At 33.4% G+C, this 25,961-nt stretch overlaps 1 protein-coding gene across 3 annotated transcripts in view; it reads right to left on the bottom strand.

The window, feature by feature from the left end:
- KLHL4 (kelch like family member 4) overlaps nucleotides 1–25,961 on the bottom strand; it is a 112,765-nt gene that overhangs the window by 29,108 nt on the left and 57,696 nt on the right. Inside the window, exons 3-10 of one of the 3 annotated variants that reach the window (XM_065900489.1) lie at nucleotides 23,591–23,753; nucleotides 23,065–23,201; nucleotides 20,026–20,222; nucleotides 16,056–16,268; nucleotides 11,113–11,299; nucleotides 4,823–5,047; nucleotides 2,995–3,157; nucleotides 1,020–1,232 (exon numbers count right to left, since the gene is read on the bottom strand). In XM_065900489.1, coding sequence (XP_065756561.1) covers nucleotides 1,020–1,232; nucleotides 2,995–3,157; nucleotides 4,823–5,047; nucleotides 11,113–11,299; nucleotides 16,056–16,268; nucleotides 20,026–20,222; nucleotides 23,065–23,201; nucleotides 23,591–23,753 — 1,498 coding nt within the window. Of the gene's footprint in view, nucleotides 1–1,019; nucleotides 1,233–2,994; nucleotides 3,158–4,822; nucleotides 5,048–11,112; nucleotides 11,300–16,055; nucleotides 16,269–20,025; nucleotides 20,223–23,064; nucleotides 23,202–23,590; nucleotides 23,759–25,961 lie in introns of all 3 variants that reach the window. The other 2 variants (XM_065900488.1, XM_065900490.1) reach the window with 2 other exon arrangements.

Below are 25,961 nucleotides of genomic sequence, written 5' to 3'. Positions count from 1 at the left end.
TCAATTTCCCCCAAATTATTTTCTTTGTGATATTCCATTTCTCCAAATTTAATTATCCTTTTGCCTACAAGATGAAACCCAAAAGTTTCCACCTTGACATTTCAGGCTATCAGAAAATCTGGTGCTTAATTGTGTTTTTGAATTGCTCTTCCAAATTGTTTCAACCTAAAGTCTCTGCTCATATCTGTGAAGCTTTCTCCTTTATATTCAGGGTTTTGGCTGTGCTTTTTCCTAGACCTGAAATTCCCTCCATTCTTTTTTATGCCTACAAAGTACAAATTCTATCTTGTTCATGAATTTCCCTTGAAGACTCCATTCGTATTGATCTCTGTCTTCTGAATTCTGATAACTTTACTGACTGTAAATTTGTCACTGGAATGTGGTTAATATTATCAACTGTTATGTTTGTGCATATAGATATATGTTTTTCTATCTTGAAAGGGAATATGAATGGTAAAACAACAAAGTAATATGACTGACATTTAAAAAAACACAGTGCGCTTTGTTTGTCCAGATGAATGTCTCCCATTCAAAGAAGTTACCTTTGGGAAATTAAATACTTAATGCAATAGAGTAATTGTTCAAAACATTATTAACACTTCTCTTTGGGAAATCTTTCAGTTTATTTTGTAGTGATAAGCCTTCATCCTTTGAGGATTGATTTTGTTTTCAAAACAGTAAAGTTATTTTGATTTGAGCTGGTAAATAGTTGAATGACATAACTTGTAATAAAATTTATTTATTCTTACATTTCTTTTGTCTCATTTTATAGGGTGACTATCAAATGATAAAACAACACATTCTTTTTATACATTTCTTATGATGAATCTGGAATGCATAAGGGGATTTCTTCACAATATTTCTGGCCTAGGAGTAAGTGTACAACTTTACAAAGGATTATACCTCTGTAAGAATTAATACTTATTTGGAAGACTACTTTCTGGTAGCTTAAAAATCCTTCTTATTTCTGATAAAAACAAATAACCAAATAAATACATGAATAAAAAGGAATATTTTACCGTTCCACACAGTCAGAAAGTCTGGAGCAATGGTTAGAAGCAGGGGCATCATGACCCCCAACAACATATAAGAATCCATTGTATGCTGCAACTCCCACACCTCCACGTCTTTTGGACATTGGAGCACACAGACTCCATTTGTTAGTATGTGGGTCAAAGTATTCCATAGATTTGAGGCAGGAACTTCCATCACGTCCACCAATAGCATATAGCCTAGAAAAAAGACAGAAGTGTATGTGTGTGTGTGTGTGTGTGTGTGTAAATTTGTGCATAGAATGAAAGTGACAGAACCTTGCGCAAAGCATTGAACTGTGTGTTCTACTCCCTTAGTATTTTACAGTGAATGGCCTGAATTTGTGAGTGGATAGTTACCTAAAGGCATTTGTTAAGGTCTACCTTACCCTAAACCTCTCTGTTTCATCATTTTTGTGAAAGTTACTTTGACATAATATAATAGATTAAAGGATCCCACTGGAAATGAAGTACAGAGAAAGAAGGGAGATTTCAAAATTGTTGGTAGTATTTGTCAGTTAAACCTCAATAAAGCTAAACATTTTTTAAAAAAGGTAAGATGTTTCCAAAACCCAACTATGGCAACCTTACAATTTTAGCTAGGTTTAATTGCTTAGCATTAGAATCCCTGTTGTTTTCTATGAACTATTTTATTTAGTGTAAAAAAATTTGTAACTAAGAAGATATTAATTTAATAAGTAACTAAGGGAATAGAATAAAACCTAGAAACCAGATTTTTTTCCTAGAAAGATATATTGGCTATGACATTTCTTTCATAAATTTTAAATGCCAATTCTTTTGATGAGCAGTATTTTTAATCTAATTTAAATTTAATCCTGCATCAATAAAGAAAATAAACATTTATTAAACTATATGTCTATAATTGCCCTTCATGCTCAATTGTGAACAATAGCAAGTCAGAAAGACAAAATTAAATTAGTCAGATTCGATGATTTCAGCTTCTTCTGTAATAGGTAGGAGATTGCTACTGAGTCGCCTGATATCATTCAGGTTAGGCAAGAGGTAATCAGATTTAGGAGAATTTTAATCTCTAAGACACTGTAAGTCTGGGTCTCCTCTTAACTATAGACATTTCCTGCTCCTTGCACAAGGTGCTAAAATTGAAATTGAATTTTACTTGAAATTGTATTGAAATTTCTACTGAACCCAATTATGTGATGAGATATTGGCTTTATGCATATGCATAGTCAGTACAGACACACAAGGCTGTCTCCTGCCACTGACCCATCCTGGTGTCTGAATTTTTCATCATTCAAGTCTCTCCTATATGCTGGTCATTATCTCCAAAGATTCCTTGTCAGAAAGCACATAATTACCTGCAAGAAGAACAATTCAAGCTCGTAGAAACCTCTAACATCATTGGGTTTCAATATATTAGCTTCTCTTATAGGCAAGCGATCAGGAAGAGGGAAAGATTCAGAAAGGTGGTACTAGTTGTAATTCTAAAATACTCAGGAGAGTGAATGGTAAAGAACAAAGAGACTTGGCCTATTACAAAGACTTACCAAAATTTTGTTAAGTCAAGAATAAGTTATAATGTAAAAAATGGTAGCTTCTTGAGGGTAAGATTGGAACTTGTTTGCTTCTCAAATTTAATGTACACACAAGTCACTTGAGGATCTTGTTAAAATGTCTATTCTGATTCAGGGGGTCTAGGCTGGGGCTAAGATTCAGCATTTCTAAATAGATCTCAGGTAATGCTGATGCTACTGGTCTCAGGACCACACTGGAGTAGCAAAGGACTACAGGATATTTAATTAAATGTTCATTTCAGATAAGTATTTTCCATCAAAATGAAGGAAGAGTTCCAAAAAAGGCCTTCTACTATCAATAGCTAGGATGTCCTGGTCACCGGGAATGCTTATTGATTGGTGGATCACATCACTGAAGTGCTGTACCACATGAAATGGGAGCAAAAGCATGCATGCTTGAGTTTACTCACTTGTTGTTTAATGCGACAACACCAACGGTGCTTCTAGGAGTTGACATACTGGCCACATAATTCCACTGACGTCCCTCAGGGTCCCATCTTTCTACAGTGTTTAGATAACTCCATCCATCATGACCACCAACAGCATACATTGGTCCTTCAAGTGTGGCTACGCCTAAAGTGTAAAAATAGCATGAGGGCTCACCTAGGTAGGCCACACACAATGGATGTTGTTTCATTTTTCAAGGAACTGACTGCTTAAAAATTTGTTTGTATCTCTTAAATGGTTTTGTAAATAATCATTTAATGAATAATTTACTGATCTTGATATAAAAGTGAATATGGTCTTTTAACCCTAGGAAATTTTCAGGCATACTTAGGGTATCATGGTTGTAATGCTGAAGTCAAAGGAAGTAGTGGGACACACCTTTTCTCAGGATTAATAGAAAAGGGAAGCTGATTTGTTTTCTGGCATAATTTCAATGTTATTTTTCAAATGTAAGTGATAGATGAGGTATGATATTGAATCTTAGATAAATCTTAGAATTGTAGGCTGTGATAGGTCTTTCTAATCCCTGATTTTTATTATAGGGATAAAAAAATTCCCATGAGATAACTAAGTAGACAGGGATTTTTGAGGTTTAGTTAGAAATTTGTTCCAGTAGATGCTATAAATAGCCCCTTTCTGTTTCTCATCTGCTCTGGGAATTCACGTAACTGGTTCCTCCCCACCTTACCTTCTTCACCATCTCAATCTGCCTCTCAGAGGTATACCCTCATCACCTCTCCTATCTCTTTAGTAATATCAATTAGAATTTAACAATTTGCTCTGATTTCTCTGTAAGATATGTTTTCTAAACATCACACTGACAGAACTGAGCTGAATAATTACATAGTCTATCATTTGATATAGATAATTTATCAGATATTTTGGGGCAAATAATACCAGTCCTGGATATGGCATGCTTTATCTGTGTAAAAGTCAGTTCTTAAAGAACAATGCAATTATTCAGCTTTTTTTTTTTTTAAGAAACTCTGTGTTATTGAATCGTATGGAGTCTAGCATGAAGAAAGATATACCTTGACAAATACACAGGAGAATCAAAGTTCCCCACTCTTCCATAAATCTCCATTCCTTCTTAAACTTTTTTGGAACCTCTGGATTAAGTATAGTTTAGAGCTACTCTCAACCAAAGTGTTTTTTCTAGATATTTCTGCCTTCAAACTGTATCCTAAGGCTTTTGCCTAAATACAGTTTTGCTTCTTATGTGAAGGGACACTAGAAACTAGTCCCTTGAAACAATGAAACAAAGAAACAATGTCTCTCCATTATCAAGTGTTCTTTTCTCTAAATTGAGTTTACAAAAAACTCCCTGTTGTAGTTTCATGCTCTTCAACAATGTATTCCTTCTAAAAGTTTGTATCCTTCCTGAAGTGGGACCCCTTTAAAATACTGGTAGAATGGAGATAGGATTACAGCAAGTATGACATCTGAAACAAGAAAAACTTTCACAGTCTTTTATCATTTGCTTACACTTTTCAGCATTTTGGAAACATTTTCACTAAGCGTTTGGCTAAATCTCAGTGATGTGCAGCTTAATTTTATTTTAATTTTTTTTTCAGATGGATGACCTTTATTATTTATTTTTAATTGGGGTATAGTTGTTTTACAACGTTGTGTTAGTTTTTACTCTACAGTGGAGTTCCCCGTGCTATACAGCAGGTTCTGATTAGTTCTCTATTTTATACATATCAGTTAGTGTATTCCAGCTTAATTTAATTTTTAAAAAGCTCTACTAACTGTACATTCTTTAGAAACTATGTAACATTAAGCTCTTACCTAAGCCATGCCTGTGTGTTGACATGGGAGGCATCACCATCCAGATTTTGCCAACTGGATTAAAACATTCCACGGTATTCAAAGTTTTTAAACCATCTCTTCCTCCCACGACGTAGAGCTTATTATCAATAACAGCAACTCCAAACTGAAGCCTACGGCCACTCATGGTGCCAATATGTAGCCAGCTGTTGGTCCTGAGGTCATATTTTTCAATTGTAGTGGTACCTGTTAAAGAAATGTTGAACAATGGTAAAAACTGCTTGTATAAAAATTTTAATTGGCATCATTCATATTATATTTATGTATCTATCATTTATAGCATAGGATCAGTGATTGCAACTCAAATTAAAATAAGTAGCCCAGATGATTCTCCAACCTAGGAGGTAAGGTAAGGATAATATTTCACCACTTCTGAATCCAAATGGAGGAGTCAGAATAAAATAGTTTGTTTAATATATATAGTTTATATGCTTATAATGGCTATAATAAGCTATTGGTAGTACTAACACAGGTGTCAAACACCATATTTTACAACCAAAAATTACTTTGGAATCTATTACTGACTGTTTACATATCCGTTATGGTTTTAATTTCCTATAACCATTCAATATACTAATTTATGACCTTTTATTTATAGTTTGGTGTGTGTGGGGGTTGATTTAAAATACAAACGACTAAAAGAACAGGAATAAAAATTCCTTTTAAATGGAACTTCAGTGTTGATTCACTTAATGTTCCATGATGGTAACACAAAGGATTATAATTAATAACATAATTATTTATATTTATATTATTTATGTATTATAATTAATAATGCAATTCTGAGGTATTACCTTCTTTATGTGCTAATAAAAGTTCAATTTTCTACTCAATTACTGAAATACCAAGTTTACTACCAGAGTATACTGTCACTACTGCCATAGTAAATTGTCACTACTTCATAATAAATTATTACTCCTGTAGGCAATGCTTTTTACCAGTCATCAACAATAGCTGCTGTTATTTTTTAATAAAAATTGATTCTGCACAACAGGAAAGTTTCTAATTACCAAAGTAAGAAATGAAAGAGTTAGACGATTCACATTCATAGCGTACCTAAGACAGCTTGTGACAGATTTAGGGAATTTCAACCCAATTTCACAATGCCAACCATAGGAATAAGCAAAACCACTTTTCTGTTGTTCTACTGGGAGGTTTGTGGAGAAAATATAATCCATTAGTTAAGATGAAAACAGTTAATATCTGAAGCCTTTTCACTGGCAAATTATAAGGCTACAGTATAAGGATTTAGGCAGAGTGTATATTATGTCTATGGATGCTTCTGAAAGTTTTTCTTTTTATATTGGACTAATGGAAACGGTGTTTATATCTTTTTAGGTCTTTTCTGGTGAATAGTGCACTATAAGTATTTTTGTCTCAAGAGTTTGGATTTTCACAATAAAAACATGCAAATATATGGGCACTCATTTACTCTTTCTCTTTAATCCCTGCATCTTTCATTGACAATGTGGATTTGGCTGAATGCGGATTTACAGATAGCAATCACTCTATTGACTATATTTATTGCTGAGAGGTCAAATAGCACCACCTAGCTTTTATATAATAAATGTCTCTGGATGATACTGTTACAACTGGAATACCTACAAACAAACTCACATCTACTTTCACTCTGTCAAGCAGTCAATTTTCTCTGTCTGTTTTCATATCTTTCCACTTCTTCATTCCAATCTTCCCACATCTGTCTTCCTATCCACTCTTTTCTATTTTAACTTTTCATTTTGAACTCTTTTCATTAGTGGAATTTACCAAAAAGCCAATTTAGATTAGGAACTGAAGGTTAGGGTGCACTAATTATTAAGATTATGGAGTTATTAATGGTGAAGTAATTAGGAAATTGTAGAAGGCTGCATAAATCAGCTGTATGTTGAAGATTTACATTGAAATGATGAAGTCTGCTTCATGCCAAGTTAATTTTTTCCAGACATTAGATAAAATATAAAAGATAAATTTACCCCATATCTACTATTTGCATCTATGAATATATATGACTTGTAGTTCTGTATCTTGAATTCTGAAAATTTCTTTAGCCCATTTGCCTACTTCCACAATTGCTCCAACTAATCAAAATGTAAATCCTCTAGGTAGCTTATTATGGCAGCTCTATATTTGATGGGAAAACTTAGATTTTTTGTTTTTACTAATCTCTCTCTTTAGGACTCACTTCATAATTTTTCTGTGTATATCGATCTTCTACACTTAAACTTTGCAAATATTGTTTTTTATTTCATTTCAAAGCTCCTATTCAACCCTCACTTAGGATCTATTCAAGAGGGAACAAAACCAGCCAAACTTTGTAGTATTGTTTGGAACATGATAGTTCCTGCTGTGAATATATCTGATGTAGTGATTTCCTCCATCTATTTTTAAAATGAAATAAAAATTACTATATTAACTTTTAATTTGTCCCCTGCCATATTGTCTCTCAGAATTCATTGTTTATAATAAATGAAAGGTTACTGAAAACCTTGTATTTACAAAAGCCCAAAGTTTATCATTTGACCGTTTAAAATTTTTGACTCTGTGATCATACTTAGAATTTTTTGATGAATCTTTTAATATACACGGTAGGAGTTATAGTTAACTCCAGCCACTTGTCTGATACCTATATTTAGCAACTAATTCCAAGTTAATTGTATGAGTCAGAAAGGTAATTAAAGACTGAGGAAGTACTGTATTTCCTAAACATCAAAAGGTGAAAGTTCAAAAAGTATCTTAAAAAAAGATAAGTGAAACAACACACTGTAAGAAAAGGCATGCATATAGAAATTCTTTTAAGAATGTAAATTGATATGTTTTTAAATGTAATACTCATTTATACATATAAATGCTACCACTTTAATGTTTTTGCTTTACTTATTTTTTTCTTTCTTTTCTTTCTTTCTTTTTTTGCTCCTAAGTGCTCACCCTGATTTTTAAATAGATTCTAAAACCCTCAAAGAGAGGGGTCAGTTTTGTTGTTGTTGTTGTTGTTGTTCTTTCATCTAAAATAGTGGCAGTATAGCAAAAAGGAACACAAAATTTGAGTAATAATTCCCTTTCCCTTAGTTCTAGATGTTTGCCCTTGGCTTGGCTATCTAATCTTAAGGACCTTAGTTTACTCATCTGAAAAACTGGGGTAATAAAATCTATCTTGTAGCATTATTGTGAGCATTAGAAATGATGTTTGCAAAATGCCAATCAAGGATCAGGTATTCAAAAATAATAGTTTTTACTATTATTGTAGTTGTCTGCAACTTCCCATAGAGATTTTTATATTTCCATACAATACGTATTCCAAGAGTCTCAAAATGATGGTTTTACTTCCTTCCATATCAAACTGTGGTAATAGAGTCAAGGGATCATAGGCTCACATTTCACTCATTTCTGTAAGCTAATAAGGAGTTGTAGATACTTATTACCATCTTGTGTAACACATTCATTTGTGTAATATTAACTTAAAAAACAGGAACCTGAAAAAATAACAAAAATAGTAACAAACAGGAAAACCAAACCAATAAACACAAAGTTTTCCATTTCTCACTCTGCAGGTTAGGCATTTTTTTTTTAATCAGAAACTAAGCATATCTGTGCTTGCATTTTGTACTTAGTACCCTTTTGATATAAATATCAAATGAGACACCTTTTAAATGCTGTTAATGTTAATTCTATTCAACAAAATGCAATAAAATATCATTACTAGATTTGAAATTAATTATAATATTTCATTGTATTTGTTATTTTCTGAAGAACACTAGTTCTGTGAAGTTTCTCTACTACTTTGAAATAACTGCATTTCCAAGCTTTTGTTTTATAGGTTTATTATTAATTGACATGTCTCCTATATGGTCTTCCAATTTCCAGTTACACATACCAAAAGAAAGAATCAGTTTGACGAAGCACAGGACTTTGACTTTTGCAACATTTTCTACAAGGTGTCAAAATATTTCTATGTATGACTTGGCAAATTTTAAGTGGTTGATCTTATTTCCTACACTGCCAATTCTTAATTACAAAGTCCTTGCCACACTGTTTTGGCAACATGGGTCTACAGACTGAGAAATCAAGTGTAAAAAGACAGAACTATAGAAAAACAAGTTCTAAGAAGTATTCAAGGTAGACATGATGGCTTCAGAAATTTTTCCTTATTCCTATTTGTTGAAATTCTTTTGTAAAATCATTGTTTTATTCCAGGATGCAATTGCTGATCTTGTTATCAACATTTCAAGTTTATTTGTAACTGGTCTTTGAGCAACTATCTGGAAATTGACAGCAAGAAGTTAGAGACCACTCTCCTATTTCTGTCAAAAAACAAATTTGGAGGACCCCATCCCTTCCATTTACAACAAATCTTTAAGTTTTCCATGAAAAGATCTTATGTTGTAAAGCAAATACTGAAATTTAAAAATTGTTCCCATAAGAACCACAAAAGACCCCAAATTGCCAACACAACCTTGAGAAAAAAGAACAAAGCTGAAGGTATCACCCTCCCAGACTTCAGACTATACTACAAAGCTAAAGTCATCAAAACAGCATTGTACTGGCACCAAAACAGACACATAGATCAATGGTACAGAATAGAAAGCCCAGAAATAAGTCCACACACCTATGGTCAATTAATCTATGACAAAGGAGGCAAGAATATACAATGGAGAAAAGACACTCTTCAACAAGTGGTTCTGGGAAAACTGGGCAATGAGATTAGAATACCCCCTCACACCATATACAAAAATAAAATCAAAATGGTTTAAATACCTAACTGTAAAACCTGAAACCATAAAACTCCTAGAAAAAAACACAGGCAGAACACTATTTGACATAAATCATAGCAATATTTTTTGGTTCTGTCTCCTAAGGCAAAAGAAATAAAAGCAAAAATAAACAAGTGGGTCCTAATTAAACTTAAAAGCTTCTGCACAGCAAAGGAAACCACCAACAAAATGAAAAGGCAACCTATGGAATGGGAGAAAATATTTGCAAATGATGTGGCCTACAAGAGGTTAATATCTAAAATATATAAATAGCTCATACAACTCAATATAAAAAAAAAACAATCAAAAAATGGCAGAAGAATAGGCATTTATCCAATGAAGACATACAGATGGCTAACTAGCATATGAAAAGATGCTTAGCATTGCTAATTATTAGAGAAAGGCAATCAAAACTCCAATGAGATATCACCTCACACATGCCAGATGACTATCATCAAAAAATCTCCAAATAACAAATGTTGGAGAGGATGTGGATAAAAGGGAACTCTTGTACACTGTTGCTGGGAATGTAAAGTGGTATAACCACTACGGAAAACAGTATGAAGTTTCCTCAAAAAACTAAAAATAGAACTACCATATGATCCAGAAATTATACTCCTGGGCATATATCCAGAAAAAACGAAAACACTAATTCAAAAAGATATATGCACTCCAGTGTTCACAGCAGAATAATATACAATAGCCAAGACATAGAAGCAACCTGAGTGTCATCAACAGATAAATGGATAAAAAAGATGAGGTATATATACAGTGGAATAGGATTCAGCCACAAAAAGAGGGAAATTCTGCCATTTGTAGTAACATTGAAGGATCTAGACAATATTATGCTTAGTGAAATGTCAGAGTGACAAATACTGTATATCATTTATATGTGAAATCTAAAATAATACAAATGAATGTATATCCAAAACAGAAACAGACACACAAATATAGAAAACAAACTAGTGGTTACCAAAGGTGATAGAGAAGGAGGGAGGGACAAATTAATGGTATGGGATTAACAGATACAAACTACTATGTATAAAATAGATAAGCAATGAGGATATACTGTATAGTACAAGAAATTATAGCCATTTTCTTGTAATAACCTATAATGAAGTACCACCTGCAAAAATACTGAATCACTATGTAGTTTACCTGAAACTAATATAATATTGTAAGTCTATACTTCAATAAAAAGAAATTAAATGTATCCTGAGAGAAATAAATAAATAAATAAATAAATAAATAAATAAATAAATATTGTTGTCATAAGGGAAAAGTACCTATTAAGAGTTGAGGAAACACTAATGAAAGGGCTATATCCCATAAGGTAAGAATAAAAGAGGAGGTCACAATATTTATATTACCTTATTTATAAGAAATAGCTTTAGATGCAGACATTTATATATAGCTTTAATACCACCCTTACAGTTTAAAAGGTGTTGAGAATACATCTTTTTTGAATGATACTTTCTAAAGTAATTAATTTGTTCCTGTTACCTTTCATAGCATCCATGCCTCCCACAGCATAAAGTGCTCCCACAGTTGATTTTCTGGGCTTTGTCCGAGGGCTTTGCATCATGGGTCTTCTATCAGGTAAGAGATGATACTTCATAGCTTCCATCAGGAGCTTCTGACACTCAAGATCACCAGTAAACATGGAACTGTTTTCAAGATCTGCCAGTAACTGAAAAGTAATGATGCATGTATATGAAGTAAAGAGAAAACATTAGAAATAGCATTTTCATTTATATAACTTTGGAGAAAACTCAAGCTAATTCTAATGTATGTGTTATTATTTAATATTTTAAGTTACTTAGTAACATATTTTATCATTAAAAGCCTCATGGTAGTAGCTAATTTATTAATGCACATTTATTTGACATACTTTTCCTCTTTTGAGTATGTACATGTAATCTCCAGGAGTGAAAGTGAAAAAGCACTCATAAAATGTGCTACTGAAAGCAAAGTGAATGGCTGTGTCTGCACAGAGCAAGCATCTCCTGCCCTGCTAGAGAAGCAGTCACCTTTTTGGTTGATTTAGGGGAGATGGCACAAACATGCGCAATTAAAATAATATCAGGACTTCACTATTGGCGCAGTGGTTAAGAATCCATCTGCCTAATGCAGGGGACTTGTGTTCAAGTCCTGGTCCAGAAAGATCCCACATGCCGAGGAGCAACTAAGCCTGTTTGCCACAACTACTGAGCCTGTGCTCCTCAACAAAGGGAAGCCACCGCATTGAGAAACCCGTGCACCACAGTGAAGAATAGCCCCCATTCACCACAACTAGAGAAAGCCCATGCACGGCAATGAAGACCCAATGCAGCCCTAAATAAATAAATTAATTAAAAAAATAATATCACCATGGGGGCTGCATCTTTATTATCAAATCAAAGAATGAAGCAGGTGCTTTTTATCTGTACATGTACATGTGTACACCAGTAAAGTACATGTATTAGTAACTAGGTAATTCATCATCAATAGTACATGAGATCAATCCTTTCTAACCATTATTGCCCGGCAGCTAATATGACCCTAATTCAATGGGATAAAAGCTAGGTAAAGTATTCTTCTTGAGATGAGTTGAAGAGAAGTTAAGAGTCTTGTTCAGAATTTTCCAAGGGTCATTTAGATTTGTTCCTTGGAGTCTGGAGTCTACAGTATCATAGGAATTGACAGGAATAGCAAGAAGATTGTTGGAATGAACATACTAATCTTACCCCATAAAACTTCCTCTTGAAGTTTCCTGTTCTTCACTGGTTAACCTCAACCCTGTTCTCACCCCACTTTTTATCCCTGATGGATCACTGTTTTGACTTGGCTGATGAGATCCCAGGTATTTCCTTAATGCATACACTGTAGCAAATAGGTTTGAAAACTAGGCTATGTAATTTATTTTTCTTTCAAAAATATTCTTCAGACATTTATCACCAGTCTCTTCATGTATTTCATTTCTAGAATATTTGTATAAGATTACCCACTACTACCATCATCAGGAAAAGTTCACACAATCCCACATTCTAGGCATACTCAGGAGTGGGAGGCCAAGGTACCACTGGTTGTGTGTTTCAGCTGGATTTTACATACTATTCCAATAAATTAAGAAAAGTCCAACTAAGCCTTTTGCTGAAAGAATGTCATATAGACTTAATAGCATTATAAAGTTAAGGGCTTCTGATCCTTTACACCAGTGTATTTCAAATTTTTGCATATCTAAGAATCATCTGGACAACTTGTTAAAATACAGAATCCTTGGCTTCAACCCAATAAATCATTTCAGTTGGTCTGTGGTGGGGGCCTGAGAAACTGAGTTTCAAAGAAACCCCGGCTTAAGAGTAAATATGTACTGGGAGTTCCAAAGATGGCAGAGAATAAAGAGTCTGAGCTCATCTCCTCTCCCAGGCACACAAAAATTACAACTATTTATAGGATAACTATTGATGAAAAAGACCAGAACCTACCAGAAAAGATCATCTACAGCTAAAGATGTAAAGAAGGAACCACAAGTTGGGTAGGAGGGGTAGTCACAATATAGTCAAGACCCATAATCCCAGTGTGGATGACCCACAAAGAGGAGAATAATTACAACTGCAGAGGTTCTCCCCAAAAAGCGAGGGGTCTAAGCCCCACATTGGGCTCCCTAGCCCAGGAGCCCTGCACCAGGAAGACAAGCAACCAAACTATTTGGCTTCAAAGACCAGTGGGGCTTACATTCAGGAGACTCAGAGGGCTGTGGAAAATAGAGACTCCATATTTAGAGGACACACACAAAATCTCACATGCTCTGGAATCCAGGGCAGAAGCAGTAACTTAAAAGGAGACTGTGTCAGATCTACCTGCTGATCTTAGAGAGTCACCAGGAAAGGCAATAGGCAACCAGAGCTCACCCTGGAGTCAGACACTGGCAGCAGCCATTTGTGGGAGCTCATTCTTTCGTGTGGACACTAGTCCTGGTAAGGGCCATTTTGGAATCCTCCCTCTAGCTTATTAGCCTTAGGACCCAGACCTGCCCCCACCCAACAGCCTATAAGCACCAGTACTGGCATGCCTCAGGTGAAGTAACTAACTGAGCAGGGACATAGCCCCAATCACCAGATGCGGTATATATATATATATATATATATATATATATATATATATAGACAGATAGATACACACACACACACACACACACACACACACACACACACACTCTATACAACGAAATACTACTCAGCCATAAAAAAAGAATGAAAATTTGCAACCACAAGGAAGGTCCTGGAGGGTATTATCCTCAGAAATAAGTCAGACAATGACAAAGACTGTATGTTATCACTTATATGTAGAATCTAAAAAAAGTGATACAAACTAGTGAACACAGCAAAAAGGAAACAGACTCTACAAAAAATAAACACAAGAGAGGGTGTGGAGCAAAGAGAACCCTCCTACACTGTTGGTGGGAATGTATATTGGTGCAGTCACTATGGAGAACAGTATGGAGGTTCCTTAGAAAACTAAAAATAGAGTTATATGATCCAGCGATCCTACTCCTGGGCATATATCCGGAAAAGAAGAAAACTTTAATTTGTAAAGTTACATGCACCCCAATGTTCATAGTAGCACTGTTTACAATAGCCAAGACATGGAAGCAATTTAAGTGTCCATAGACAGATGAATGGATAAAGAAGATGTGGTATATGTATACAATGTAATATTACTCAGCCACTAAAAATAATGAAATAATGCCATTTGCAGCAACATGGATGGACCTAGAGATTATCATACTAAGTGAAGTTAATCAGAGAAAAACAAATATCATATGATATCACTTATATGCAGAATCTAAAAAAAATGATACAAATGAACTAATTTACAAAACCGAAACAGACTCGGAGATGTAGAAAACAAACTTATGGTTATCAAAGGGGAAGGGGGGGAGGGATAATATAGGAGTTTGGGATTAACAGATACATGCTACTAACTATAAAATAGATAAACAACAAGGACCTACTGTATAGCACAGGGAACTATAGGCAATATCTTGTAATAATCTATAATGGAAAAGAACCTGAAATAGAATATATATATATATATATATATATATATATATATATATATATATATATATATATATATATATATATATATAACTGGAACACTCTGCTATACACCTGAAACTAACATAACAATATAAATCAGCTATACTTCAATTAAAAAAAAAAAAACAGACTAACAGATATAGAGAACTAGTGGTTACCAGTGGGGAGAGGGAAGCGGGGAGAGGCAAGTTAGGGGTAGGAGATTAAGAGATGTAAACCACTATGTATGAAATAAATAAGCTATAAGGCTATATTGTACTGCACAGGGAATATAGCCAATATTTTATAATAAATATAAATGGCATATAATCTATAAAAATTTTGAATTACTATGTTGTACCCCTGAAACTAATATAATATTGTAAATCAACTGTACCTCAACTAAAAATAAGAGTAAATATGTACTTCCATGGGATTTAATTAACAGCTAAAAATAAAAAAAAAAAGTAGAGAAATCATCAGCAAATTAAAATATATTTTTCAATGTTAACATTTAATTAGAAATTTTTTGCAAATTGATTAATTTTAACATTTATGAAGCTACGGATACATTAAGTCCAGAAAAGTCCTTCCTTCCAATGTGAATGATGTTTGAGGACTTTAGCTACAAGTTATATAGCATATGAAGTGTGCATATGTGCCTTATACTCATATATATATGTATATATATAATATAAATGATATATACTACTGATCAGTTGGCTACAGAGAAATAATTTTGGTTATCACCAATGTTAGAATTATGTAGTGAGACTGCACTCCAACCTCACTAAACTTTACATACTAAAATTCAGTATGAGGTGGGTCAATCCTGAGTTTTATCCAAGGGCAGGCATTTGTTTTTAGGATCATTTTTAGTACAATCCTTCTGCATGCATGGTGAGGATGCCATTATAATGATGCTCCAGTGCATCTGAAGCAATTACAATATGGTTTCAGTCATAGTAGCTAATTACTCATGTTAGTTAGTAGGTATTATCCAGAATCTAACTCCTTCCTAGGGTCTCCTCTGGGATGCTACTGTAATGATTATTATCACCTTGCCTAGAAGATGGCAGGAAAAGAAAAAGAGTTAGGTTAGTCATTTTCCCTGCTTGTTACAAGTGCTGTTTGGTGAGAGAGGAAACTGAATCTAATGAGTATTCTGAAGTTTGGGGATCATTTGTAGATTTTTTCCTTAAACCTTTTTTCCTTTCTCTTCATCATTATTAATATTGTTAATTGAAGGCTGTACATGTCCTTCTGTGAAACAAATCCTGTACCAGAAATTCTCTGTATAAAATTAAAAAAAAAAAAGGAATGGCTTAATGCCTAGTTGTTGTTTAGAACTATAATTTACATTCCTTGGGTAAGTTTCCATACCTGTGGTGGAAGTAATGGCAGTCTGATGTAAGAAAGCAGCATTGCTAGGTCTTGTTGCCTAGCCTGCACATCATGCCTTACCCACTGCATTAGAGCGTGGAAAATAGTTTCTTCATCAGGAACATTAATGTCATCACTGCATAAAAGTTTTGAAATCTCATTAGCTGGAAGCAGGAGGAATTCTTGGTTCTTTATTACCTCGATGAAGTGTTCCTAGAAAAGAGAAATCTTCTACTGAAACTTTGTACTTTAGAAACTTCTTAACAAAATAAGCTTACCAAAACATTTCTTTTTGTTAAACTTCAGAAAAAGCCAGAGAGACAGATATATGCATTCATAGAAAATAGATGTTATTGCTGCCCGTGACAGGGTATTGGAGGAGCCTCTGAAACTGAGGAACAAAATGCTTCCACTGGGAGTTGTTTATTAAACACGAGGAAAGGCCTTAACTACTTCACAGGCCACATGGGTAGTGTCTGAGTTGATGCCGGTGCTTTTCTCTCTCAGATTTTGTAGGTGACAACAGTTTATAACTCCAGAACTGACTGATGTCAAGTTGGCCTTTAGCCAAAAACCTGAAGAGAAATGCTAAAAATTTTCAAGGTGGAGGTTATCTTGAAGGCCTGGTAGAGGCAGATTTGGCTGTGCATTTGATGGGGCAACATACTGAATTCATTTGAGATGAGAAAAAGAGACTGATTAAAAACTTCTTTCTCTTGTAAAAAAGCACAATCTTCTATTAACCAAGGCAAAGTTATTTTACAATGGATAAACATCTATAGAGTCAGGTTAATCTAAAAGTGACTCCTTTGGAGTTATTTTTTGAGGGGGAGTGGGGCTATCTCTCAATTTTTATGTTTTATAACTTGATTCCCTCTTCTGTCGTTTGTGTTGTATTTTTGTCAAGTATCAAATTTCAGGCAGCTGTGTTTCAATTTTTTTCATCAAAACACCAGTATATTTTTCCTATTTATAATGTTATATATTTTCTTTGACAACACAATTATCATTTCCAACATTTTTCATAGTAAAGATCTTAAGATTTAAACGCAATAAAATATACTTCTGAAATTGATATAAGCAAGTCTAGTTGGTAATTTATGTTGCCCAATAAATAGATATTCTGGAAGCAGCTTAAGACAGCCTCTGTATAACTGGGGGATCTGGATAAATCAAATCACTCCCTCAGCTCCACTCTGAGTTTAGCTGTTGTAGGAGGCAAGACTTCTGCCAATGAACCACCAGTACCCTTGAGTTTAGTCATTGTGGGACTGAGTTAACCTAATAGCAAAATTATCCATACAAGAATCATCAAGTTTGATAGACCCATCAGGAAGCTCTGATACCATAAATTCCAAGTTAACTTGCCTATTTAGACAAAGAGCCCTCTTGTGACTAATGCAAGTAATTGAGAGAGAACTGCTGCTTTTACTATAGCAGATGCTCCTTGTTGAAAACCCTCTCATCTCTAGCAAAATGGTGGAGCTAGTACTAAAACTAAAAATACATTACAATTGTACAGCACTTCACACTTTACAGATTTCTTTCACAAACTTTAAGTCATCACCAATGCAATCTTGTGGGAGGTGGAATTATTCTGATGAGAAAACAGGCTATGTGAATTGTTTGATCTCTTGTGCAATAAATGGCTAAGTATGAACTCACACCTATGCCTTTAGGTCTACTTCATTTTGTTCAATACTTCAACTGCCTTTCATAAATGACATAATTTTTATGAAAGGGTTAAGAAAAAGATAAAACACTCTAAAGCTTATGGTTACCCATTACTGGTAGTGTATGTAAACTTTGAAACTCTGTAAATATTATGGAAGACCCCATCTCTCATTCTCTCATTCTTTTTTCTATCCACGCTCCAATGAAAGAAAAAAAAAAAACAAGAGTGTGAGTGACAGTGCCCTTGGTTTAGTATTCATTTTTAAAATCCACACTTACATTGTTGCAAAATGTATTCAATGAATATAGCATATTTGCTGAATGTTTCATCGATGCAGACTACTATTTATATAATTGTGATGGTTAATTTTATGTGAACTTGACTGAGCCATGGAATGTCCAGACTTTTGGCCAAACATTATTCTGAGTATGTCTATGAGGGTATTTCTGGATGAGGCCCACTCACATTAGAAAGGGCTATCTGTTTTACTCAGTCTATGATTCAAATCACTGTAACTGAATCCTTAGAGTTTAGCATTATTCTTAGAGATTAAAATTATTTGCATTTTTATATTATCAGTACAGTATTATAAAAGCATTATTTTAGCAAGATCTTGACATCTTTTGCTGCATTTATAATATATACTAAAATAACTAAAGAGGGATTAAAGGAGATAACAGTATTGCATTTTTTTGCACATCCTGCTTTAACACTCAGTTTCAGTCACATAATAGGAAAAGGAAGACAAGTTCATTTTGAGCAACAAAAATAACTCAAGCTGTTTATCAGAATGTGTTTTGTCTGCAAGAGTAAGATACCAGACAGGAAACTGTTAATAGTTAGTTCAAGAATTTAAGTAATTTAACAGGAAGTTTTCATGTTTGGCATTTGTGGTAGGATTAATCTTTGAACTGCTGTTCCTATAGATTATATAGCATCTATATTTAGGACATAGGAATATAAATAGCATAATTAAATGACATGTTAAAATGTCAATCTATTATAATATGATTCGCCATATAATGGTATTGTTTCAGAAATATGTTTAAAACTTCAAATTTTGAACAATGACCAAGGGTGGGAAGAAGAGGGGAAGTTTTACAAGAACTTTTTAGAGAATTTAAATATTATAAGTTTGAAAATTTTAAGGTCTGTATGAAACTCTAGAAATATTTTTTTAATTATATGCATCTCAATTCTAAAATGTACTGTTAATTTTATTGTTTTTAGTTGTGATTCTCTATTGTTCATTTTTATGTACTTGCCTTTATTTTTGAATCTTAAATAAAGGTAGCTATTTTCTTAGCTTGAAATTTTATCTTTTAATTTGGTTTCTCAGAAAGATCCATCTCTTGTGTTGTTCCCTGCTTCAGAGGTTAAAAAGTTCATTTTTTTCTTTGTATAAAGGAATTATTAGCATGAATGGTAAGGATTTATTTAATATCCTCTGTCTACTTTTACTTGCCTCCCTACAATCTATATTTCATGTCACTCTCACTTGACTGAGTAAAGATAGTCTTATCCCATGCAACTTTTAAAGAATTAACACATCAAATATGTTCATTTAATTTATTATAATTACTAACAGAATTGAGAGGGATTTTAAGTTAATTAAAGAATTGAGTTGTTTTCACCGAAATAACATGTTTTCATTAAGAAATAAAAATTCCATTCAATAGAATTGTCTGATTTACTAATTTTGATAGTTCTTAAGCTCTTCCAGTTAATAGTGGTCCAATAATATTACTATTTTACTTATTGAATGATGCCTATTGGGTTAGCCAAAAAGTTCGTTCGGGTTTTTCCATAACATCGTATGAAAAACCCGAACAAACCTTTAGGCCAACCCGATAAATTTCATTAGAAATAATAATTTGTACAACTTTATGAAGTAAAGTTCTAATAGTACAAAAACATCAGGGAAATTATGTTTTCTTGTTACTGTGGATTCTACTTGAAATATGCATTTGTCCAGTTTAATTGTTGGCAATATTTTCATTTCTCCAAGCTCTGAGATTAAATTAAATCATTTTAGTTTGAAAAATGTGAAATTTGCTTGTGTACAGCTCAACCAGACAAATATTTGTATCTAATATCTATTTTGTGCAAGTCATTTGAAAATTATGTAAATTTATATTGCTTTTTAATTTTATCCCAACATTATAATCTTTACCTTGGAATGGTTCTACACACACAAACACACACACACAAACACATATCTGTAAACATATAATTAGTTTAGACACTGTGTTAATATATTATCACTATAAGTTAACATGAAGCAATTGATTTTACCATTGTGTATTTATGTGCCACACTCAGGAGCTCTGTACAGCCCTGGGCATCTGCAAACGATCGAATCCCTAAGCAGTTTGAAGGGTGGAGTTGTTTTATAAGAAAATTGGAGCAGACTTCAATGACTTGAGTCAGCTGCAGAAGACAAGCTGCAGCCAGCAAATTTTCAATAGTATCTTCTTTCAATTGCAGGACACCTAAATGGTTTGAAAAAGTAAAGAATTATTATATATTCCATAAAGTAAGACACAAATATGATAGATAGCTAAAATTTTCAATTTCTTTAATTAATAGGGCTATTTTTTCTAGTGTACAGTAACTATTCAAGGAATACCTTTTGAGGTGAATATATGCAAGTGAGTATGTACAAACACTAATAAGATGGCTGAAGGGAGCCATACTAGATTATCAAAAACAACTGGAGCAAATGAACAGTGAGTACCACCATTGCAACAAAAAGCAATTTCTTGTTTCTTTATCATCTTAGACCTGCGTCTAAATCTAATACTAAAAACTGTCTACATTATGACTCAAGAAGCATTATGTCATATTGTATAAGGATTGTACAATGGGCAATACAGGTACCTGTCATTTGTGTGGAAAAATGTCTGGGTAAATAACATTAAGCTTATATGTCCATATTTTTGCATCTGTATTTATTAGCTGATAAGGGTGACTTTGCCCAAATATTACACCTGGAATTAATGCCCAGCACTGTCTTAAAAGAAAGAAAATGTTGCCAAGAGTCCTCAGCTAAAGTATTGTTTATATGATTATTTTCTTAGGTATAAAAAACAGATTCTGTTTAAAAATATCTGTAAAGATTTTTAAAAACCAAGATCAGAGCAATTTAAGCTGTTTCTTTTATATTGATATATCTGTATTATTTTTGAAGCAAGAATTATTGATGAATTAGTGCAAATGTTGTAAGTTATTTAAGATATATTCCTATATTTCTGTTTTAGCCAAGCTATAGGGAAGTTATAAAGAATGATATTTCATATGGATTATATAAACTATAAAGTATTATTTTATAATTTTGTTTTGTAAAATACCTTAATATGAATTCTATCTGATTGCATAACCATAAAAATGAATAATAAAAACTGTAAGCTGGTATGTATTCGGTTCAACCTCTAAAATGTGTTGTAAAGGGATCCAGCCCATTGGCAAACTTTCTTGTGTTGTTTCTTATCCTGGATTTTGAAGGGAGAGCGCTGCCTATATTTTATGAAACTCAGAGAAGTATGAACTATTCTCAGATTCATCTGCTGTAAACATTGAAACTTGCCCTGGTTATTAAGAATAACGTTTATTTCTCAATGAACGAAACAATAAAACTCATAGAAGAAAACATAGCATAAAAGCTCCTTGGGTGTTGGCAATAAGTTCATGGGTAAGACACCAAAAACACAGTGAACAAAAGCTAAAATAAACAAATGGGACTACATCAAACTAAAGATCTTCTCCACAGCAAAGGAAGCAAAAAATAGAGATGGAAACCTACAGAATGAGAGAAAATACCTGCAAACCTTATACATGTTAAGGGTTTAATATCCAAAATGTATAAAGGACTCATACAACTCAATAGCACAAAAGCAAATAATCCAATTAAAAATGGTCAAAAAACGTGGATAGAATTTTATTTTTCCAAAGAAGACATAAAAATGATGAATAGGTATGTTAAATGGTGCTCAGCAGCACTACTCATCAGGGAAATGCATATAAAAACCACAATGAGATATCTCATACTTGTTAGGATGGCTATTATAAAAAAGAGAAGAGATAGTCAATGTTAGTGAGGCTTTGGAGAAAAGGGAACTTTTGTGCACTTTTGGTGAAAATGTAAATTGGTTCAGCCATTAAGAAAAGCAGTATGAAGGCTCCTAAAAATTAAAAAATATAGAACTACCATGTGATCCAGCAATCCCACTCCAAAGGAAATAAAAACAAGATCTTAAAGAGATAGCTCCTCTCCCTTGTTTATTGCAGCATTATTCACATGATATGGAAACAATTTAAATGTTCTTTGACACATGAATGGATAAATAAAATGTGATATACACACACACAATGGAATACTATTCAACCATGAGAAAGATGGAAATCCTGCCATTTGTAACAACATGGGTGAACCTGGAGAGCATTATGCTAACTGAACTAAGGTAGACAGAGAAAGACAAACACTGTATGGGATCACTTGTATGTGGAATAGGGGCGGGAAAGGGAAGATGGAGAAATGTAGATCGAAGGGTGAAAACTTTCAGTTATAATAAGTTCTCAGGATAAGAAGTACAGCATGGTGACTCTAGTTAATAATACGGTATTGGGTACTGCATACTTGAAAGCTGCTGAGAGTGTATCTTAAGCAGTATCACCAAAAAAAAGTTATCTATATGAGATGATGTGTGAATTAATTACCTTGTTCTTGGTAATCATTCATATATATATACATATATATATATATATATCTGTGTGTGTGTATATTTATATATACACACATATATATGTGTATATACATGATATATATTCATCAAGTTGTGTACTTTAAATATCTACAATTATATTTGTCAATTATTCCTTAATAAAGTTGGAATGAATGAATAAATAAATAACTAAATATTTCTTGGCCCCCAAACTCATCCTGTTACCTTTGTTAGATAGTTTGATTAAATATGACTTTATTATTTCAAAAGAAGAGACTAAATCTATAGAGTTAGAATATCCCACTTCCACTCTCATTTTTACAAACAAGAATGTACCCACACCTCTCAAGAGAGAGAGACATGCTCTTGTAGCTTTGTGTTAAAATAGCTCTATTTTCTCATGGTCAAAAATTTTATAGTATATTATTTACCTCTTGCTCTTTTATATTACTGTATTTAAATACTGATTCTGCCACTTACTACTTTAGGAAATTTACTTAACTGGTTTATCCTTCAATTTTCTCACTTGCAGAGTCATAATAATAATAATGTGGGTTATATAATATAGAGTTACTGTGAGGATTGAATGAGTTAATACATGCCAAGCACTTACCGGTGTAAGCATACTGCACCAAGGAATTAAGTGCATTAGGATCGACTCCTTCCATCCTGACCTCTTCTTGTTTGGCTTCAAGCACATCATTAGTAAACATTGCAGCAAAATAATCAGACACTGCACTGAGAACCAACCTGGAATTAGGAATGTTTCATAGGAAATTAAATCAGTCCATAATCTCACTGAAAAACATGAAATATAGTCGGTAAGTTTTTAACACTGATGAGTACGTTTTCTGCATAAATCTTTCATAGTTCAGTAAAGTGTAGTGAAATTAGAAAGGTAAATTAAGTAAGTTGATTTTGTTTAAACAATTTGTGCTGTTTCTCTTCATCAATTTCTCTAAAGTTTGGCTCTTCTAAATATCACACAGGGAAACAGATCATATAGGCTAGTGCTTTTTCAATATAAAAACATAAAAATCTATTTTCCTCAATGCTCCAATTTGTAATCAATGGACTGATTCTTTCTCATTCATGCTAGCTATAGTCATTAAATGATCTGTCTGCTTAAAGATACTTACCGATGGGCTGGGATTCTGAGGTGTCCGGCAATGAGTAGCACATCACACAATTGTTTCTCTTTCAGGTAGTTCTCCATTTTATGAAGAGTTTGTTCCGCATGGTTTACAGCATGGAAGTGCTCCTCAGATCTGCTAACATTCATTTCTTCAGGATGCTGTGTATCTAATCTAAAAGGGGGATGAGTGTGAGAATATATTTTTTTCTCCTAGTGGGTGTGCAAAAATCCAGTAGAAATTTAGGCACATCTACTTCTAAAAGAAATAAATAGAATTAAAGTAAACTTAAAATTTGCCCACCAATCCTAAATATTTCACTATTATTGCTCCCTAACCTCCATTAAAGTGAGGTGTCATGATTACTATTTATGTCTGGAATGTAACCATGGATGCGACTATGCATGGTTCAATGGCAGGGCTAGTGCTAATTGTTATATGCACAAACATAAACTTCAAGATACAAGCCTCTTTCTTTGATTTTTATTAGCATCACAATTATGCCATTTGGCATGAAATTGTAGGCATGATTCAAAATACTTTTCAAATTTGATTATATTCTGAACTTTCTCCATGGAGTACTTATTACACATCAGAGATATTTCTTGAAGAATCTCAAGGCCGAGACTTCCACAACATTGTTTACAATATGTCATTCCCATCAAGAAAATAAACATATTTCCATCTTTTATTTTTTTTCAGCTTTACTGAGATATAATTGACATACTACATTAAGTTTTAGATGTACAATGTGATTATTTGATATACATATATATTGTGAAAGGATTACTACAGTAAGGTTAAAGTATCCATCATCTTACATAGTTACCATTTTGTGTGTGTGTGGTGAGAATATTTAAGATCTACCCGCTTAACAATTTTCAAGTATACAACACAGTATTGTTAACTATAGTCACCATGATGTATATTAGATCCTCAGAACTCATTTATCTTCTAACTGGAAGTTTGTACCCTTTGACTGTTTAGGCAAAGATGATGACTGTTGAATCTGCAATAATGAAAGCTGTTTACATGTCTTTTCAACCTCATACAATGGTGGAATTTAAGTACTAACACAAGCACGTAGAGGTTTACAGTGAGTAGAAGCTTAAAATTTTGATGGTAAGATGAACATACTTTTCTTGCTATGATTCTAGCTTCCAGGCATCATTTTCCAACACCAGTTAAGATTAATTTTAGGTCCCTCCCACAATTTAGGCTGTATTTCTTTGAAGACAATTGGCCCAGGGTGACATTACTCTCTTTTTGTCTGTGTAATTCAAATAAATGTTTCATCTGCAAATCTTCTTAACCTTTAAAGATTATTTTGGACATTCTGTCAGAATACTGTATGGACAATCAGGGTAATAGGATATGAATATTCTTAAAAATTGCTTATTTTTTTAAAAAAGGAACAATCCCTTGGCACCATAGAATGGAAGGAATTCAGGTTTCACTTATCCTAATCTTTCCTCTGTTCAAGAAATGGTTTGATTCACATTGAGTCAATCAAACATTCAATATCTAATTATCTTAGCTGTCCTTGTGTATACTCCAGCATGTATCAGAGATGGGCATATTCTAAAGGAGGAATATGCTTTGGGAAGTTCTTGCTGGGAAATATTTCTTTTTCATTTCCTATGTGGATGCCTGTGTGTGTGTGTGTGTGTGTGTGTGTGTGTGTGTGTGTGTGTGTGAAAGAGAGAGAGAGAGAGAGATTTCCCTGGCAAGGACTTCCACTACTATATTGAGTAGAATTGGCACAAGTGGGCATGCTTGTCTTGTTCCTCATCTTATAGGAAAACCTTTCAGTAACCATTGATATGGTGATTTTTACAATGGCCTTTATTATGTTGTGGTAGCTTTCCTCTTTTTTGTAGTTTGTTGAATTTTTTTTAATAATGAAAGGGTATTTAATTTTGTAAAATGCTTTCTCTGCATCAGTTGAGATGATTGTTTTTTCCTATGTTATATTAATTATAGGGTATTGCATCGATTGATTTTCATATGTTGAAACAACCTCACATTACAGCAATAAATCCCACTTTATCATGGCTTATAGTCCATTTAATGTGCTACTGAATTCTGTTTGCTAGTGTTCTGTTGAAGATTTTTGCATCTATATTCATAAGAAATATTTGTCTGCAGATTTCTTTTCTTGTAGTGTTTGTCTAGTTTTGGAATCAGGGTAATGGTGACCTCATGGAATGAGTTTGGAAGTGCTCTCACCCCTTCAATATTTTGAAAGAGTTTGAGGAGAATTGTTATTAATTCCCCTTCAAATATTTTGTAGAATTCACCAGTGAAGCCATGTTGGTTCAGGCCTCTTCTTTGTTGGGAGGTTTTTTGATTACTGATTCAATCACTTTTTACTAGT

Source organism: Phocoena phocoena, chromosome X (genome assembly GCF_963924675.1).
Source record: "Phocoena phocoena chromosome X, mPhoPho1.1, whole genome shotgun sequence".
In the NCBI taxonomy this organism is placed as follows: domain Eukaryota; kingdom Metazoa; phylum Chordata; class Mammalia; order Artiodactyla; family Phocoenidae; genus Phocoena; species Phocoena phocoena.
Note: the sequence above shows the minus strand (reverse complement) of the source record. Positions and strands in the feature narration are given on the sequence as shown.